The 21,564-nt window shown below is 38.3% G+C and overlaps 1 protein-coding gene and 1 long non-coding RNA gene across 2 annotated transcripts; both read right to left on the bottom strand.

Moving 5' to 3' along the window:
- Nucleotides 1-8,255: 8,255 nt before the first annotated feature.
- Nucleotides 8,256-10,021, bottom strand: LOC124260462. The gene is made up of 2 exons (XR_006894086.1): nt 9,340-10,021; nt 8,256-9,217 (listed from the first exon to the last, which is right to left on the bottom strand). It is a non-coding gene; the product is annotated as an uncharacterized LOC124260462 (long non-coding RNA).
- Nucleotides 10,022-11,774: 1,753 nt separating this feature from the next.
- Nucleotides 11,775-20,828, bottom strand: LOC124260461 (transient receptor potential cation channel subfamily V member 6-like). The gene is made up of 2 exons (XM_046694787.1): nt 20,694-20,828; nt 11,775-14,028 (listed from the first exon to the last, which is right to left on the bottom strand). The coding sequence occupies exon 2, from the start codon at nt 14,010-14,012 to the stop codon at nt 11,871-11,873; it is 2,142 nt and encodes a 713-aa protein (XP_046550743.1). The 5' UTR covers nt 14,013-14,028; nt 20,694-20,828; the 3' UTR covers nt 11,775-11,870.
- Between the last annotated feature and the right edge of the window lie 736 nt (nt 20,829-21,564).

The following is a 21,564-nucleotide window of genomic DNA, read 5'->3' as shown; positions in this document are numbered from 1 at the left end:
ATCGTTCTGCGCAATTGGGATACGATGACATGTAAACCAAGCCAGCGATCTTGACCACCCGATCCCGTTAGTCGCCTCTTACGACAAGCAGGGGTTTTTGAAGATCAATTCTAACCCGGATCTTCGCGGGTATGATGCAGTGAAACAACACATGCACCAACGTGCACCAAACCATACATGCATTAAAATACCCGCCACCTACCCGGTTGTGTAAAGATCATTATTGTCACTCTGAATATCAAGCCAAGGTGTTTTTTTCAGGCTGGATCATTATTGCTGTTGGGGAACATTATTATCACAGGCTTTATCGTTATTAACAAAATTCATTTGGCCGACATATTTGCAGACAGTCATATTCAATAAAAACATACGCTACAGAAGTGTGTACATGTGGACATTGTTCTTATGTATTATCTTGCATGAGCAATACTAGTAATTGTTGAACATGCTTGGCACATATTAGAACACATATTAGAACGCCACGACTGGCCATTCGTAGCTAATCGTGGAACTTCCCTGAAATTTCAGGTTTGGATACGAGGTGATGCGAGTCGATACGTTCTGATACGATTTGTTGCGCTTGGCTGCGATATTGTCACGATTGGTCAACTTAAGGTGACACGATCTATCACGATCTGGTCTCCCGTTCAGATACGATCACATACGTTCTGATAGTATTGTCCGATCGATTCCATGATTGGGTCGCGATCTGACACGAACATCACGATCCGGGTCCCCGATTTTGGACGATCTGTTCCGTGCAGGTACGTACCGATACATTCATCACGAACCGATGCGCTCTGTTGCGATAGGATACGAATGTTGTCACGATGTCGTTCGCGATCACGATCGAGGATGATCACGATTTGAGCTACAATTGGACCCCGACGGTTATATATACAGCCCGACTGACCATGGACTTCATTGCTTCTTGAACTTCTACAGGGTGAACACTACAACCCACAACCATTAAGGAAGGAGGAGTTGAAGATGATGACAACGTGACATTTGCAGCATTACTGTATACTTACATTATCGCCAGAGAGGCGAGAAACAGCCAGACCAACTATAACTCCAACCACAGGAGTGCCAGGAGAGCTGGGTTTGTTATTGCTATTTTACATTTGTCTATGGTTAGCTCCATCGTGATTATATTACCTTTATCATCGGTATGTGTACTTTGCAGTCTGGGCATTAAATAGCGATCCCTCTAGAGTGAGGACCTATTCGATTATGCTAAACTGGTTTTACTTTCTGGAAAACTATGAACTAGATTATGTCGAAACCTAAAACTGGGTTCTGAAACTTGGAAAGCATCTTAGAGGCAGGTTTCGCAGTTTCGGTTTCACGTTCTCTCACAACAAATAAACAGGGCAGAAACGAAGTTCAGCAGATCTTGGTAGCAAAATAGAGCAGCATTTTCTGAAAACTAGGAATATATACTTTTAAAACCAAGTCTATTGAACATGACTATTTTATGTAATTTGTATACATATAATTACTTGTAACAGTATAATTACATATACGCAAATATTTAACTCCAAAAGCATCTCATCTCTTTGTTATTTGTTAATTCCCTGATAAAACGGCAACGCTGTCATTCAATTCGTTCCACATATATAGTAGCGGAGACATTTGTTTTGTGTCCAGTTTGAAACCGGATGGTTTATAAAACAAGAAACTAGTTTCACTGTGACACCATGTATCCGAAACTAGATACACGTTTATAACAGGTTTATTATAACCAGTTTCAGAAACCAAAACCAGTTTCGCAATAATCGCCCTTACTCTTAAATGAAGGAAACGCACTGGTTATGACCCAACTCTTCCTTTACAGTTTGTTCCTCATTAAAGGCACAATGACAGACAATTTCGACAATAGTTTGGCCTATATTTTATATATTGGGGCATATGCACCCACTTTAGCTTCCTACTGATGCAATAAAAGAGTTTTTATCCCTTACGACTTGCCTGAAATCGATAATTGAAACTTCAAGGCGAACAGCTTCCAAACAGATAACACTTGCCATATATGGAATGTAAACGATTGCTCCGTACATTGAAAATGTCGCATGCGGTGTTGTCGGTCTCTGCCAAACTGGTTTCAATCACAAGTTGCGCGTAGGATATTCGTAAAGAGCGATCAACATTGCATTAATTCATTAGAACTTTTTCATTTAATACTGTAATCTAAATACGTAACATTTTTTGGAATAAATTATACGGCAGCCTCCCTGAGGGTTGATAGTTAGAATTATTGAGAGAAATGCATTATGTATTTTTTGAAAAACGTGGTATGACATTGGGCCTTTGATATGACTCTCATTAAAACAAGTCATGTATCAATGTCATTGTGATCAGCCCGGGACTGCCTAAATGGTTTCTATTAATGCCGCTCCATGACACATGAATAGGTTTACATTTATGCATAATGTTGTACACAATCTCTACACATGCATTCGTTATTGTGACGAAATTATTTGGCTAAATTTTGCAATAAATACTGTTGTTTTTTTATTAATAGCTTCTCAGAAAATCTAGTTAAAACCATATCAATGAATCTCACTTTAATAGAAGAAGAAGAAGAAGACAAAAAATTTTTTGGTGTCACATGTTATATATAAAACATACATAAACTTTAAAACATTCAGTAAAATATAACATCCGGCCATATGGCCTATGAGACACAAGGCACTACCGGTACATGTATATTATATCTAAAACAGATAGTAGTAAATAAAATATCACAGCTTTGTAAGCAACATTGGAGTGTGGTATATATATTTAATTACATGACTACAAACTGCGTTTACAAATGGTTACCAAGAAGAAAGAGTGTTATAATTTGTGTTTAACATGTTGCACCATAAGACTCTTAATATAACATCTGGCCTGTGAGACACAAGCCACTACATTCTACCTAAAAAAGAATAGCATCTCACAATTCTCTAAGCAACAGTAGAGTGTGGTATATTTAATTACATGACTACGTTTACGTTTACATTTTAGTAACTAATGCAGCTAAGGGTTTTATTAATTTAACATTACCTAGCATATATTTGGCCTGGTCGGAAGGTGGCAAGAGAGAAAAGAAGGGTTAATATTTAGTACATTTTCCCACAAATCATATCGTAAATCCGAATATAGTGGGCAGCTGACCAAAACGTGAACTTTGTCCTCAATCGTATTGCCATCACAGCATTTACAAATTCTATCGTCTAAAGGTGTTTTAGGGCGTGTAAATCTACCGACCTCTATTTCAAGAGGTAAGGTGCCACATCGTAACTTGCGAAATGTACTGCGATGAGATCTAGGCAGAAGTTCAGTGACATATGGTTCAGCTGTTAATAGTTTCTTAAAGAACCAATAAACTTTGTTTTTTGTTACTCTTTTAACCATTACATATGAAAGATTTGTGGTTAGTCTTATGCGGAACACCCAATTTATTCTTTAAAAACTTGTGGTTAATTAATACCGAGCGATTAAAAGTGGCCAAAAAGTCGCCTGCTTCCCTCTCGCCCGCCAACGAAACCACAGACAGATTACGTAACTCTGTCGCCAGAGCACTGCAGTGACGTCATATGAGGAACGATTTTCAGTTAGTTGTATAGAAAGTGTGTAGCACGCTCATCATTTTGATGATTTCTCGACATCAACGACGACAGGCCGAATCGTTGCTTTGTCGTCAATTGCTCCTAGGGGTCGGGCGATGGTGTCACCATGCACAGATTTCCACAGGACCCCGCTGTTCGTGCTAAATGGGTTATGTTTATGAGTGCGAAGCGAGCGTTGTGGAAGCCTGAAACCATATGTTACTTGTGTTCAGATCGCTTCACGGAAGTTAAAGAATCAAAACTACTTACTAGTTGTAGTAAAATATGTATATGATTGATGACCATAAAGATTTTCCATGACACAACTTGTAACATAACGATTTCTTCCTCGGAAGTGAGGTTGTGGTCAAAGTAACAATAATATTGTAAGTAGTATTATATTGACACCCACCTCGCTGCCAGGAGAGAAATTGTTATGTTACACGCTATGTCATGCAAAATCCTATTGGCCATCAATAAAATACATATTTTACTACCAGTAGAAGTAGTTTTGATTTTGTAACTCGGTGAAAACAAACCTAAATAGCATTTATCCTCACACTGGCGGATGTTCCCGACAGGGCGCCGCCATTTTTTGAAAATCGTAAAGTCTGTTAGAATTAATGAGATTATAGTTTGTTTTCATCAAGTTAGAAAATCAAAACTACTTTCTACTCGTAGTTAAATATGTATTGGAATCATAACCAAACGGATTTTGCATGACACAACTTATAACATAACGATTTCTTCCACGGAAGCGAGGTGGGGGTCGAAGTCACAATACTGCGCGATAAATTTCTTACTACATTCACATGGTTAATGTCCACTCACCAGTATGTAGATACTAGTCAATGTGCGTCTTTATATTTGGTCTTATAATCCTAATTAGTTTATTATCATACTTGTATGCATTTTGAAACTAAATAAAAAGCAGGCGATCTGCTGATACTTATAGTGAATTTATAACAGAACTGTAATATCTAGACATTTTATAGTTTGCCAATGTGAATCATAATTCGCACACACACCCTAGTGTATGTTGTCTGTCTCATTACACTTCACGGCGAAAACAATGATTCTGTTGAATGCTACGACAAATGAATAAAAACAAAATGCAAATATTAAAATTAAAACAGATTAAAGTTATAGGAACAATATCAGACCTTTACCTTGTTCTAGGAATGTATCCATCAATATCCACAAAACTGTTCCAAATGATGTGTCTTTTAACAGTTTAATATACGAAAAAGTTATAAATCTTTTCAGGTATTGGTGTATAGTCTTATTGGTCACCCAAGATAGCACACCTGGCAACTAATTGCATAATGTCCGCCTTTCTTAGAAAACAGTAATTTAGTTTGCCAATAATGGGCAATCAATCCATGTATTGCTGGTTAATCCTTTGAAAGAAGGACGTTGTTTTACGCAGACACCGACACGACAGAGTGTATTCAGTATAGATTAGTAAATCTACATACATAAACACTACCTTTTGACAATTCCGCTGTGTAAGATAAAAGTAATTCATCAATCAGCGTGTTATCGGTTAATCCTTTGATCGATGTTTATAATGTTGAATATTTACTCCAGACACAAGAAATGCCAAATGGGAACATTTGTCGGGTAATCTAAGTGTGTTCCCACTAATTATACCTGTTATAAATTCATTAACTGACCATCAAGTGAATGATGACAAATAATATGTGTAGGTTTATACCGCCTAACACGGGTTACAACAAGGGAGTATTAATTGCTGTCATGTATTACATGTGAAAACTTATGGGCCGACACTGTTTTGAGAATACAAACAGATTTTTACATGACATGAATAAATATCGTGGTAAAAAAACACAGAAATGGGATCAATTTAGATCAGTCATTATACAAATAGGGCCTAACGACACCAAGCGATTTTGACAGAATCGTCTATGAAAACAAGTTGTAACTCGGAAACTAGGCAAAGCAGGAGACAAAATTAAATGACAGTAGATTGTGAGAACATATAGCTTTCATTTTCCACAACACTTGTCACGATTTCAGGTTTATACAAGCCTATAAACAAGATAATTTACCCCCTAAAATGTAGATGAATTCTGCATCGGCCCTCAAAGCTCTTCCTCATATGATGTCACAGAGACGCGCCGCTCTGATTGGTTGAAATTTCGTTCGCGGATAAGAATTGTGCACTGTTGTCAAAAAGGTCGATTTAAGTCAATTAAAGGTCGAAATGAGTAGTTTTAATGACGGGGTTTCATTCATAACGATGCCAGTTAGTGATTTATGTATTTGTACCCCCTTGGGGGATATGTGATCTTTGAACTTTCTGTAAGTACGGAGTTTATTCCCGTTAGGTTTCCCTCGGTCGTTCCAAAGTTCTTTATTCCAGCCCTGACAATCTAATGATCGTATCCACACTGAGGCGTAATAAAAGTCCATTTTAGACATATTATATAGGTCAACCACGGGGAGATCCAATTTGTTAAGAATATTTACAACAATTTTATTCCAGGATTTTGGAAAAGTATGGACCATCTGCATACAGCACTAGGTATTCTCGACTGCTCAGTAGAACACAGCTTACTCCAGAACTGCACAATTTAAATTTTTTGTTTAGAAAATGGAGTTGTCCAACCTATCTCTCCCGGACCGCTAGATTTGGAGTCTTACTGCCAACGCCCAGGAAGAATCTACAGGCCTTGTTTTGTACTGCATTTATACAATTGAATTGTTTTGTGCCCCATATAGCTGACCCATAGGATAAGATCGGCAGGAAAAGGTTATTGTATAAAGTATTAAAGATATTATAAGCCAAACCACCACAAAATCTGAATTTACACATGATAACACCAAGTGCTCGACTAGCAGATTTAGCGATTTCTTTAGCTGTAAAGTTCATATCAATGTTTTCCTGCAACCAAACGCCCAGATATTTATATGCATTGGTATAGTCAATAGTGACATAGCCAATTTTGAATACAACTTGTGATCTATTGAAACAACAGGGTCGGTAATGAACGACATTAGTTTTCTTCTTAGGAATAGTTAAACGCCAACGTTTACACCAATTATCAACGCAATCTAACATCCGCTGTAGGGACAACTCGTCTCCTGCTATCAAAGCAATATCATCAGCGTACAGTAGTGTACTCAACATAACTCCGTCAATGTTTACACCACAGTTGAGAGCGTTGATTTCTTCTGCTAGGTAATTAATGTAAATAGAAAACAAAGTCGGTGACATTAGACAACCCTGCCTAACTCCGGAATTTAATTAAATAAATCAGTGAAACAGTTGTTTATACGTACACGAGCGTTAGAGTCATTGTACATAGATTAAACAGCATAAAGGAATTTCCCTTTGATTCCAAGTTTTAACAGTTTAAACCATAGACAATGTCTATCTACCTTATCAAACTCTTTCATTGAAAGATGGTAAACTGTGCCTGAGGGGTCTTCTTTAGATGTGGGGGTTGGTCTGCCATTGGCTTTTAGGAGGTTCTGTATAGTAGTACCTCTCTGGAACACAACCTCAATGTTGACTTGGTGTTTTAAGAGTCGGCTGATCTGGTGGTTGGACCAACCCCCACATCTAAAGAAGACCCCTCAGGCACAGTTTACCACATAAAGTGTGACTGTGGAGACTCGTACATCGGCGAAACCTCAAGACCCCTTCCTGTAAGAATCAAAGAACATCAAGCCTCTGTGAAGAAGAAAGACTCTAAATCCGCCATCTCTGACCACACCCAAGCTCACCCAGACCACAACATCCTATGGAACAGCATCAATGTACTCACCAGCAATCACACCCACTACAAGATCAGAAAGCTGCTAGAAGCCATTCACATCAAGAGACTCCAACCGACCATGAACAGAGACCAAGGATATTACATCCCCACTGCCTACAACCAACTCATCACCAAGCAATCTTAATCCTATTATTCTCCTGTCTGTCATATCACTGGCTTCCTCCCTTAATCCCCCATAGCTTACTATGTTTGTGTAACTATTGGCCTCTTGTGTAAACATCCACCACCTTGTACATCTACCTCATTAATTGTGTAAACATCAATCCTTACTGTTCAACTTTAAATATACCTTGCATCTAGTATTGTACATCATTTGCTTGATAACGGTGTTAGTAGCTACACCGAAACGTCGCTCATATCATATTAAAGAAGGTGTATATCCATAGAACTCTCCTTATTGTTCATTGTGTCTGGCCCTATGACCCATAACACTCAATGAAACGACACTTCCGGTCATGTGTGCAACTGCTTCTGTAGATGTGCGGCTGAAATTGGTAGATAACACATTGTTCAACTTTCAATATCTTGTTGTGAAGATATTAACTGGCAAAAATTTCGTGGTTTGGATAGACCCACAAAAAGGTCAAACAAGCAGAAAGGGACATTCATTCCTCTTCCATGAGCTGTGTGAGAAACAACGACACTTTCAATAATTCGGGCAAGATCCTTTCTATTTATAAGGTGTAATGCATATGTTTCCCCTTCTAATATTGTTTTATAACAGGAGTACTTACAGGAAAGCTAGTAACTTTATAATACTAAATTTGGAACCGTATATCATTACACGTGGTGCAAATTGCTGAATACAAAGTCTACATTTTTACGATCACAACGTCAACATTTCACGACAAATACATGACGAGACTATTATTTATTTCTAAGACATCACAAGCACAACAGCATGCAAAGGTTATGAGTACGCAAAGCCAATGAGTATGCAAAGTTAATGAGGCAATCTTAAGAAATAAGCAACAACAAAAAGGCCAGTGGCAACTTGCACTCCACATTTCTCAAACAGCTGGTAGCATTGCGGTTGTGCAGCAACTGCTCTGGTCAGATAGTTTACATGATATGAAATACTATTAAAAATCACTCAAATGAAAAAGTATATTTCTACATGTTTTCATAAGACACTAACTACTATTAGAAATCACTCTGATCATAAGAATATATTTCTAGTTGCTTACATGACACCACTGTTGACACCAATAAGGCGAGGAGACAGGCAATTCGGTACCATTCAGAGGGACCAAACACTTAAAGTTGTGTTTTTGAAGTTGTTATGGTTACCACATATCACAAGTGTATGATGGCCATGTCGGTTTGGAAGCTTAAACTCAGAGCGAGGCTAAATCCAAAATGGCTGCAAAACCCCCCAAAATGTAATTTTCTAGATTCCAAGCTTTAATCATGAGTTAAGTTCAACAAATAGGTTAGAAGTGAAAAACGGGATGTAAAATTGTGCCAACATGATTAAAAAATTTCATTTAGTTGATTTAACCAAGTTGTGTTATTTGATACCTTTACATCATATTTGTTCCTCTTTTTGTAAGAGTTATATTTCTGCATGTGTTATATGGCACCAACTACTATCATAAAGATGTATTTCTAGTTGTTTACATGATACCAATTACTGATAGAAATCACTTCAGTGATGAGGGTATACTTCTAGAGTTATATAAAATACCTATTACTATTAGAAATTACTCCAGTGATGAGGATATAACTGTAGATGTTTCATGTGACACCAAATATTATTAGGAATCACACCAATGATAAAGATATATACTAGTATCTAGTTATTGTACATGACACAAGCTACTTTTAGAAATCAATCCATTAACAAGGATATATTTCTAGTTATTGTACATGACACAGACTACTGTTAGAAATTAATCAATTAACAAGGATATATTTCTAGTTATTGTACATGACACAACCTACTTTTAGAAATCAATCCATTAACAAGGATATATTTCTTGTTATTGTACATGACACAGGCTACTGTTAGAAATTAATCAATTAACAAGGATATATTTCTAGTTATTGTACAGGACACAAGCTACTTTTAGAATTGAACCCATTAACAAGGATATATATCTAGTTATTGTACATGACACAACCTACTTTTAGAAATCAATCCATTAACAAGGATATATTTCTTGTTATTGTACATGACACAGGCTACTGTTAGAAATTAATCAATTAACAAGGATATATTTCTAGTTATTGTACAGGACACAAGCTACTTTTAGAATTGAACCCATTAACAAGGATATATATCTAGTTATTGTACATGACACAAGCTACTTTTAGAATTGAACCCATTAACAAGGATATATTACTAGTTATTGTACATGACACAAGCTACTTTAGAAATCAATCCATTAACAAGGATATATTTCTAGTTATTGTACATGACACAAGCTACTTTAGAAATCAATCCATTAACAAGGATATATTTCTAGTTATTGTACATGACACAAGCTACTTTTAGAAATCAATCCATTAACAAGGATATATTTCTAGTTATTGTACATGACACAAGCTACTTTTAGAAATCAATCCATTAACAAGGATATATTTCTAGTTATTGTACATGACACAAGCTACTTTTAGAAATCAATCCCATTAACATGGGATATATATCTAGTTATTGTACATGACACAAGCTACTTTTAGAAATCAATCAATTAACCTATTAACAAGGATCAATCCATATATCTAGTTATTGTTCATGACACAAGCTACTTTTAAAATTGAACCCATTAACAAGGATATATATCTAGTTATTGTACATGACACAAGCTACTTTTAGAAATCATCCATTAACAAGGATATATTTCTAGTTATTGTACATGACACAAGCTACTTTTAGAAATCATCCATTAACAAGGATATATTTCTAGTTATTGTACATGATACAAGCTACTTTTAGAAATCAATCCATTAACAAGGATATATTTCTAGTTATTGTACATGACACAAGCTACTTTAGAAATCAATCCATTAACAAGGATATATTTCTAGTTATTGTACATGACACAAGCTACTTTTAGAAAGCAATTCATTAACAAGGATATATTTCTAGTTATTGTACATGACACAAGCTACTTTTAGAAATCAATCCATTAACAAGGATATATTTCTACATGTTTTACATGACACCAACTACTATTAGAATCCCCCCAGTAACAAGGATACATTCATGTTTGCTTACATGCCACAAACTACTATAACAAAATATTCTGGTGATAACGATATATTTCTGTTTGTTTACACGACACACACTACTATTACAAATATTCTGGTGATAACGATATATTTCTGTTTGTTTACACGACACACACTACTATTACAAATATTCTGGTGATAACGATATATTTCTGTTTGTTTACACGACACACACTACTATTACAAATATTCTGGTGATAATGATATATTTCTGTTTGTTTACACGACACACACTACTATTACAAATATTCTGGTGATAACGATATATTTCTGTTTGTTTACACGACACACACTACTATTACAAATATTCTGGTGATAACGATATATTTCTGTTTGTTTACACGACACACACTACTATTACAAATATTCTGGTGATAACGATATATTTCTGTTTCTTGAAATCACCCAACCCCCTTATAATGATAAGAATATATTTCTAGTTGTTTTACATGGCACAAACTACCATTAGAAATCACTTCATTGATAACGTTATGAGGATTTGGTTTTGTTAATCATGTCACATTAGTTATCTTTTGGTTTGTATGGGTCACAAAATTTAAAGCGCTGGGTGTGGTTTTTCTCATACCTTGAACTTAGGCTGTGTATTTTCGCTCGGGAGTTACCTCCTCTTTGTTGTTGTTGTTGCTTCCGGCGGAGGGAATAATTGTGATAATTGTCATAACTCACTTCTTCCCATTGCAGAAGTACGTAGTTATAAAACCTAAAGTATTACAAAAACACTTTATTTACAACTACATTATTTAACACTGATGACGTAATGGTTTGTAATCCTAATATCTGGCATTCAAAAATATACAAACATTGGTAATTTTCGGTTCCAACTTTAAGTTAAAGAAAACCACTATAAGACGTAATTTAAATAAGAATCGTTACTAACCTAGTGCAGTAAGATATACTAAAGTACAACATATGTATCATGGCGTTTTCCCAAATAATTTGCAAAATGAGATTCTAATTTCTTAAAGATGGTTTTCTAGAACCATGTACATTAACGCCACATTCGGAATCAATCAAATTGTTACAAACGCCCTCACAACTTGGAATGTGCAAGTGTCAAATAATTGTACGCGACCGCTGGGGGAACTTCTACTTTGACGACGATCCGACAGAGCATGTGTTCAGCCATATCAAGGTTTTCCCCACAGATACGGATTTTGACTTTGCTAGTGACTTTTCGGAACGATGTTTACAATACTGTCCCCTCTTATGTATTTGTTTATTTGCTCTTTCCATAGTTATCAATGACCAGATACTGGACAGGGGGCGCTCCGTTGTCGGAGCGTGCTATTGTCTCCCCTACTTTGGATTGGTTCAGGAGGTTGCGCAGTGTTGCTGTAAGATTTGCATTGCCATTCTGCTCAAAGGTCTTGTTGTAATTGGATTCTCCGTCTCTCAAGCGGTCAATTTCGAGAAGATATCTGGTACTGCTAGAATCTGTCTTATCCTCCTTCCCCATGGGTGACTTCAGCCTTTTTGGTAGTATCCCTTCTATGAATATGACAATGGACAATCTCTGAAGCCACAAGAGCTTGTTTGAATTCTCGACGCTTTCACACGTGGTGGACATAATTGCGATGAGGATGTTGAGGAGGAATATCTGGATGACTATCACCGACAAGACAAATATGGGGACAGATCCATGTATTGCTGCTCCCTCAAGTCCCTCTATCTCGGCCTGGCCAGTCATTAGCTTAAACATGGTAATCAGACTGATAGCGAAATTTCCGAATGAGTCAGGTGCAGTCATGGCCATGGAACTGCGCATTGCACTTGTGAATGCTATCATCATTATGCAAATGATTGGTATAAACTTCACCATATCTCCAAAGAGGACCTTTTGTAACATCAGTGTTATGTAGCTCAAAGGCTTGATTCCACGCAGGAAGAAGGTTGTTGACCACCAACCAAGGATCAATGCTATTACCAGACAATAATTGTTTTTAGCAGTTCCAACATTCCACGACGCGTCTATCAGTAATGCAAAACCAAATAGCACAAAAATGCATCGGTACACTCCATTGTGATGCAGTTTTGTTAGATGGAAGGGTTGCCAAGAAATGAACATCCTGTGTAACTCAAAAATGATATAGAGGAGACTTATGACGATTGAGAAGATACTAAAACCCACCAAGGTTTGCTTCTGTGCCTTGTCTGGATACATGATGGCGTCAACTTTGAGATCCAAATGCCAGGTTAGGATGCTCATTAGTGCCAGATGAAGAACGAGGAAAAGGTAGTAGACGAGCGAGTACTGCTTCCACTTCAGGAACAAAACTTCTCGGACTGTGTAGTTGTTCAGAAACGCATATGCCGTGGTTGACTCCAAACTGCAAATGTTTTCCAAAATACTCTGGTTGGTATTTTGTCTCCGATTCTTCCAATAGCTTACTATCCAACAGTCCTGCCTGCCTTTAGGCAATCCCTCAGCTCTGTGTTCTGTGTTCCTGTAGTCAGGTGACTTCTGTAGAACGGCTCTATCCCAGGTTGCCTTATCAAGCTCTGTTATATCACATTTGTAGATATCAAAAACGCCGTCATGATTAGAGAAGAACTTATATGCATCCTTCAGTTCAAGGATGTGACTAAACACGTTGTCCAGACCCAGCTCAGCAGCAAGATGGAGTGCTGATATCTTTCGAGCATTTTCTCGTTGGACATTTTCTCTGCACTTCGATTGCTTGTGATTTGCCAACTTTTCAAACATCCTCAGAATATCTTGCTCCTTCTCTGGGTAGAAAGATGCGTATAGGACCATCGAGTGAAAAACTGTATTCCCAAAACTGTCCGAGTCCTTTAGATCAGCGCCATTTTCAAGAAAAAGGTCAACAATATTTTCATTATTATCCAAAGCAGCAATGGACAAAGGTGTCCCTCCTAACATAACAGTACCTCTGAATTTCTTTCCGGAAACTCTACATTCCATCGCCTCTTTGAGCATATAATTATCTTTGAGTGTTTTAGTCATGGCTTCCACCAGATCTTGCCCAGCACCCGTCTTAGGATTGGCCATGGCTATGGCAATGTGGAAAGGCGTCTGTCCACGATAGTCCTCATCCTTTCTATCACAGTTGATTAAACTTGGTTCACATTCAAATATTTTCTTGGCAACTTTATTCCTCTGACGGCTGACGGCAATATGAAGCACAGACTCTCCGGAATCTGAACCTATTCGTTTATCATGCTTGTTCTTCTCCACATCATTAAATCTATAGCTGGTTAGATTGTCTTTGTTCTTAGGCTTTTCTTTATTCTCCCCAAAGTTCTGCCTTAAAGATCGAATCAAAGTATCTTCCTCCACAGTCGGGTTCATTAAATCTGATACGAAGTTCAACATGAAATCTCTGCTCTTTCGTGACATCTTTCTCGTTTTAACACTGAAAATAAATCATAGAGACAAAATAAATCGTATAACGAATGCATTATTGTTACACCTGTTTTAAACAATCTGTAACGTGAGGATCCACGTCAGAATTGGTCTTCAGCAACCCATGCTCGTCGTAAGAGACGACTAACGTGATCGCGTGTCAATGGATCCCAACCGATCGATGCTTATGATATTGTCCAGACAAAAGCATTAAGAGCTTAAAACCATATTGCTGAGTGCGCCGTTAAACAATAAGCAAACATTTAAACAATCTGTAAACAAGATAATAAACAAAATACATCAAGTAAAATTAAACTTGTATACATTGCCGCCAGGTGAGGTTTCAGAAAGAAAGAAAGGGTATTTCTGTCCCAGGTGGATCGCAGACCAATCAGAGGTGTGTGTGTGTGTGTGTGTGTGTGTGTGTGTGTGTGTGTGTGTGTGTGTGTGTGTGTGTGTGTGAGAGAGAGAGAGAGAGAGAGTGTGTGTGTGAGAGAGTGTGAGCCATGGTTTGGACACTGACAATTTCTACTGGACGTAGTCCATAGCACACATGGTCGACGGTACCGGACAGCATTATCGGGACGAGATTTTGTCTCCTATAGCAGTACCATTCCTGCAAGCTATGCATGTGATGAAGGCAAGCCGGTTGGGTAGAATGACCTTTGCCCTTTGGTAACATGACAGCTGTGGGCTTCTCTTTGGTAACATGACAGTTGTGACCTTTGCCCTTTGGTAACATGCCAGCTGTGGGCTTCTCTTTGGTAACATGCCAGCTGTGGGCTTCTCTTTGGTAACATGACAGCTGTGGGCTTCTCTTTGGTAAAATGACCTTCTTGACCTTAACAACTACTGTGTGACCTACTTTAATTTGTCTGGGTGGGTTTGATGTAATTTAAGGTCATCAACTACATGGGTAGTATAAATACGTTCGATTTTTTAAATCAGTTTCAGCTGACAGATTTATATCGATTGAACTGGTAGGTTGAGACCCCTAGAACTGTGTGATTGTACTAACTGACATGACTAGGGTAAAAGACAAAAAAGAAAGTATTTAATCGAAATCTCCGAGAAAACCCCCAAAGTATGGGTTATTCTCCGACCCTGCCTCACGTATTATGTTGACTGTCCACGTCCGGGGTGACGCCTACGCTATTTCGAATGTAGAAGACCTTTACATTACACCTGACATTTTAAGAAATCAGTGGTTCCAAAAAACAGGTCTTATTTTGTCTTTTCGTTTGTATGTTTTCTTTTCTTTTCAGAATAGAGATATCTGCAAATTGAAATAGGCATACAAACAGTGTTTTGTTAATGAATGGCATATTTATGTAACACATGGTTTTATTTGTTTTCAGAGTTTTCAGGATTTGCTGTGGAACAATCGATATTGCCCAGAAACATGGGGTGAAGAAGTCCGTGCCAATGGTCGAGTGAACGTTGTTTTAGCACTGAAGATGGACAGAATGAAGGCAAATATGCATATATACGTGGGCTGGATGACCAAGATTATGATCAACCAAAACACAGAACTGCTTATGCTATAAAAGATGGATCAGTACTGACGATTTGGATGCAATAGTTCACAACTTTCCCAGGGGAAGAAAATGATCATGGAATATTGATAGATCAGCTGGTTTAATCCGGTTTTAGATTTTAAATCTAAGCCCTTGATTGTCCATCAATTCATTTCTGATTTCACAGACGGCATCAAGCTTTAATCTCTCGTCTCTCACTGTTGGTTGTTTATCTTGAAGATAGAAAAGGGAAGCAGTTCACTGTGATATTCTGAGGAAGAAAGGCTAGTGTTAGCTATGCAACATTTAGAAGATGTGGTCGACAAGCTGGTGCAGTTGGTTGGAGTCCATTCTATCTTTATGAAAGCTGAAATTATCGAAAAACCTCAAACCTCCTTTGACTGCGGCAGAGAACTCCTGTCTGTCTTACCTTGACGGGGACCAGAAGCTTACGTCATAATATGCAAAGATTTTGAGGAATGTGGAGAGACAGACACCATGAAATTATTAGGTCTTGAGACACCTGACTCTACTGACAAGTCACTGACAGAGTTATAGGATCAGTAGTGGACAGTAGCCTTCCTCTGAGTAAACCTCATACAAGGTTCCAACAATGGTTGAATTCCTTTCAGTCTTGGTCTGTGCAGATGAAACAGAGTCCTAGTCTATTGGCCCAGGCAGGATTTGTGTACTTAATCAGAGGGGGACGCTTGCAAGTGTTTCCAGTGTGGTCTCGTTCTAAAGAACTAGGAAGTAGATGATGATCTCTGGGTCGAACATGAAAAGTGATCCGAATTTGACACTCGTTGGGAATACATCAGAAAGAGGTGCCCCGCCGGGGGAGTCATGTGGATTTACATATAACTAAGAGTGTATTGTTCATTGTAAAATACCGTATATTCTCTATCTGTTATTGGTAATAAATCTGTATAAATACAGGTTTGCTCAAATGCTAATCTCATTGAGATCCTAACCACGATAGGAGTAAGAGCTTGTTTTCTAGAATTATTGCAAATGGCTTGAAACTTTAAGGTTTTAAGGTTCATGTTAATGTTTGAAGACGTTGAGAAGATTCAACAAAAGTTTTAGAAATGAACAGAGAACAGATTCTTGCCGTCGATGGTATTATAAATAGATGTTACGAAGATTAGTTCACCCCCTATGGACTACAGATGGTATTTGTAAGAGTCTTTTTGCCTGTTGCATTCGTTTTGAAACCACAGTTTGTCAATGCGCTAAGAGATGAGGCTATTCAATCAATTGTTATTAGATAAAGCATGGGCTTAGTAGTTTTTGTATAAATAGACCCGCCTTGACAACCCAGGTGTAGTTAGTCATTACCGTGGGAAGAGTATCTCCAGCGTATTATTATGACCCCAAACATCCTAGGAATGATGCCAGTCCTGTTAAATTGAAGCAGTGAAAGCAGACACTCAATTAAGTCTGTGGATAACTACATAAAGGGCCACGAGGGCAAACCAGATGGGATGGTGGCTACGAGGGAATTTGTCTGTGGACCAATGACTGTAACACTTCACCTCAACCTGCTCGCGTTTTGGTTTTCATCATGAATACCCCCCAGTGGAAACCAGTCATAACAAGTAGGATGCTACTTGAAATCTCAAGGATTGCTGGCGCCTTACATTCATCTGAATAGAAAGTATATATCCATTGATGCTATATTGGCTGCATACGATCATGGTCAAGGGATTCAAAACCAAAAAGAACTTTCATGTGAGCAACCCAAAATTGTCATAATATCACCCTCTGAACAGGTGCAGAAGACAATAAAAGAGGCATCTAAACCTTGAGAAATGGAAGATAAAAGCAGCTAGAAGACAGGTTCGCCATCATTTGACTCACACCGCCACGCAGTCAACAACAACGTGTCCCATGTGCAATCGGACCTTTTGAGAAGGGATGCCGTGCTCAGACATCTGAGGAATTAACACAGACGAGCACCACCACCACCACCAGACCTCCAAACCAAGACAATTCAGTCCCAGTTTGAGTTTCGGTGTTAGCAGACCTCTGACAAGAAAAGAGGTCTAACCAAGGAAGTGACAGAAGACAAACTGAAGAAATTGACATGGAGCACTTTTAAAGAGACGTATGCACAATTTATTGCTTATCTGTATCTTTTGCAGTGGGGTCCAAAGAAATACTGAAGCATGTACAAGACACGAATGATTTTAGAACTGTACTAGGGTGCGAAGACTTGATTGAAGATGATGAGGAAGGCATGATATCTGTTACAGAGAGTGAAGTATCTGGACAGGAGGGGGAAGAGGGATAATAAGACAATCACAAAAGAAGTACACTTTGGGAGTGCTCCTATCCTAATGTCAACTGACTGAAATGGAGCTGATAAATAAATATTACATTAAATCAGTACATCTTCCTTGTTTATTATTTTGCAGAATGTCTACAGATTTGTGTTGTTGTGCCTTATTTGTACATTAAGATTTAATGTGAATGAGTTGTTTTCACGTGGCATTGTCCGGTTTATGTGTTTGTAATTCTGTTAAAGCTCATACATAATGACTGACAATAAGGGAAAACTTTATTGACTCTTAGGTTCATGTTAATGTATACCTACCTTGATATTGACCCACTTGATATCCAATAGTGTTACATGTATTCAGTAAAAGACAATTATACCCTTTAATATATGCATTTTTTATGTTAAGTTGAAATGTTTCATTTTGTGAATGTTAAAATACATTATAGTTAAAAGGTATACACTGAACGGGTCAAATAACTCATAGTAAACCCATAAATATGTAAATGATATAATGAATTTGAATCATAAAACAATTTCGAAATGAGATTGAACTCACTCCCAATTCTTTTTATTTACCCTCAAGCACCGACAACGTTAGCTTGTTTCACAATCCCATCAAAGTCAAGAACATACGACTGGCGAACTGCGAGAGTCAGAGGCGAATTCCTCAGGTTTTATCGTTAAAATCAAAACCAGATTAAACAAGTTGATCTATCAATATTCCATGATGTCATCCTATTCCTGTTGCTATGCACCTGATTTAGAACAAATACCCCTGAGAAAGATCCATCAACATTCATAACATTATTTTCCCCACGGTCACACAGTTCAGGTCATTGTCCCAAGAGCAACGTCGGACACCCATGTACCTGATCACCTGAAATTAATCAAAACCCACCCTGGCAAAGTAGGTCACACAGATGTCAAGATCACCACAGATCAAAGGTCATTCTATCCAACTGGCCTGCCTTCATCATGCATGGATTTTATGGTCGACCCTCTTTGCTGCAAGGCTAGGCCATGCCTGGGATGAACTTGGTTCAGGTGTGTATACACGTCACCCAGCACCAGTGGATGTCCCAGCAACTGATGTTTGCTAGTGCTGTTTGAACTTTTTGTCTGTATGACACGATGTGTCAACATATTATACATTATGATGACACTCTTAGTTCTATTATTTCTGAGACTTTCTTCTTTACATGTGATATATATAATTTTACCCTTTACTAATGACGCCTAGTATATAAGAGCATGTTAAAAATTGAATAAGATCAGCGAGGCATTGCACGGGCATGTGAATCAGCGTCTGGGTCCACCAAAGCGTTTGTAGCGCTTAAACATTCGTAATTCTACATAGTTACGACAGGTCGTAACGTTACGAACGCTTTGTGAATAGGGACCCAGGTCTTGACACAGGTGGTGAACGGTCATTCTGTAGGGTTTTCTTTTATTTGAGTTTTTACAGATCTGAATAACATGAAACTGAGTTTCAGAAAAACATGAAAATTCCTAAAACTCATACCTGTATGGTAATTACTGATGGGGGGAAACTAAAGGCATTGGTTCCTGAAAGAGTGATGTCCTTAGAACTGAATTAATAACATGTACCTCACTGTAAGCGTTGTTTCAATTCATATTCCTTGACCACATTTACCAAAATGCTGTTCTTTAGAATGAACTTTCCAACAAACTGAACTATGCTTAGCAGAGGAAAGTATTGAAATGAACTTAAAGGGTTGTCCAGAACTCAGCACAAATGACCTTGGCGCACACCTACTTTTTGATTTGTCCTTTTTCTTTATTATGTCATTTCATATCTCGTATATATTTTCATCTGAAATCTTCTTGCTCCTTTCCCCCATTATATACGGGCGGTGGGGTAGTCTAGTGGTTAAAGAGTTCGCTCGTCACGCCGAACACCCGGGTTCGATTACCCAAATGGATACAATGGGTGAAGCCCATTTCTGTTGCCCACCGCCGTGATATTGCTGGAATATTGCTGAAAACTCACTCATTTACGCTTACGACAAGCGTGGGTTACGCAAGGCGAATTCTAACCGGATCTCCACATTTACATGCATGTCATCGAGACAATAAGGACATGGAATATCGCAACTGCTGGGAACCTGATCACCTTGGCAGGGGTCCCCTTCAACTCATGTTTCGTAGTTAAGTGAGTGAGTTTAGTTTTACGCCGCATTCAGCAATATTCCAGCTAGGGGCGGCGGTCTGTAAATAATCGAGTCTGGACCAGACAATCTAGTGATCAACAGCATGAGCATCGATCTGCGCAATTGAGAACCGATGACATATGTCAACCAAGTCAGCGAGCCTGACCACCCGATCCCGTTAGTCGCCTCTTACGACAAGCATAGTCGCCTTTTGTGGTAAGCATGGGTTGCTGAAGACCTGTTCTACCCCGGATCTTCACGGGTCTCGTAGTTAAGACACCATGTACATTTGCATACTACCAAAACAATGGGCAAGCGGACAGGGCATGATGGAGCTTATAAACTATCCAGTGATATACTCCAATAAAACGGATAAAGTTACAACGTTTCGTTATGCAAACAACATTTACTGAATAAAAAAATATTCAGGATGAAAAGACCAATGTCTTTATGTTTTCGTATGCACTGTAGCATATTTCCGAGTCAATATTGTTACGAATGGCAAGAAAAAGACATTTATCAAATTTCCATCAGCATTACGTGACAAGTGACAGCCATGGACTGTTGATGAAGGTAGAGGTTAGCTACCTACTATCTTGTTTAACACGTAGAAACATCAGGTTATAGCAGTTTTCTAGATCTAATACAACGCCAGATTTATATGTAAGAACCCAAGCTAAATGTCGTAAGATAAAATGCATACCTTTCTTGGATACGTCCGAGCGAGCGAACAGTCTGAGCCGATCGTGACGATCGTTTAGAAGTGGATCGTTAGCCTCGTTACGTAACTTGTTTATGTTGATATTGTCTCTAAGGCAATATCGATTTTGTCTCATATTGGTAAACAGGTTTTCCAGAGAAGCGCTGATTCCAAGAAACATCATAATTGGTTGTAACTAAAAATGTCACTGTTGCGTGTAACGCCACACATAGTTTATGGTTATTTGCCTCCGTTCCATTTGGGACGAACAGTTATAATCAATATTGCCACAGAAACCGATATGGTCTAAATGGTTGGCATCGACTGAAGTAATGAATGATTACTATCACAGGAGGGTTGTAAATGGTAACAGTCTTTTTGGACGACGGGAAATGCATCATTCAGGAACGACCAAGTAAAACATATGATATCATAATATTATGGTTGACAGATGACTTCAGTGAGTGAGTGAGTTTAGTTTTAAGCCGCACTCAGCAATATTCCAGCTATATGGTTTCTTTCTGTAAATAATCGAGTCTAGGCCAGACAATCCAGTGATCTACAGCATGGGCATCGCTCTACGCAATTGGGATATGATGACATGTGTCAGCCAAGTCAGCGTGCCTGATCCCCCGATCCCGTTAGTCGCCTCTTCCGACAAGCATGGGTAACTGAAGATCAATATTCTAACCCGGACCTTCACGGGTAACAGATGACTCCAGCTTAATGAGACATATTTTATTCATCTCCGTGGCATCATCTTTTGGGAGTCTGTGGAAAGGCTGGCATGTATCGAAACGGCTTGTTATTAAATATTGCTACGTCTACCTTTATCTGTATATGTTTGCAGAATAGGCAAAAGGATTTAGGAAAT

The sequence above is a fragment of the Haliotis rubra genome, unplaced genomic scaffold (genome assembly GCF_003918875.1).
Source record: "Haliotis rubra isolate DU_JTF1 unplaced genomic scaffold, ASM391887v1 Scf764, whole genome shotgun sequence".
NCBI classification, from domain to species: domain Eukaryota; kingdom Metazoa; phylum Mollusca; class Gastropoda; order Lepetellida; family Haliotidae; genus Haliotis; species Haliotis rubra.
The sequence above is the reverse complement of the archived record's forward strand: the minus strand, read 5'-3'. Positions and strand labels throughout refer to the sequence as shown.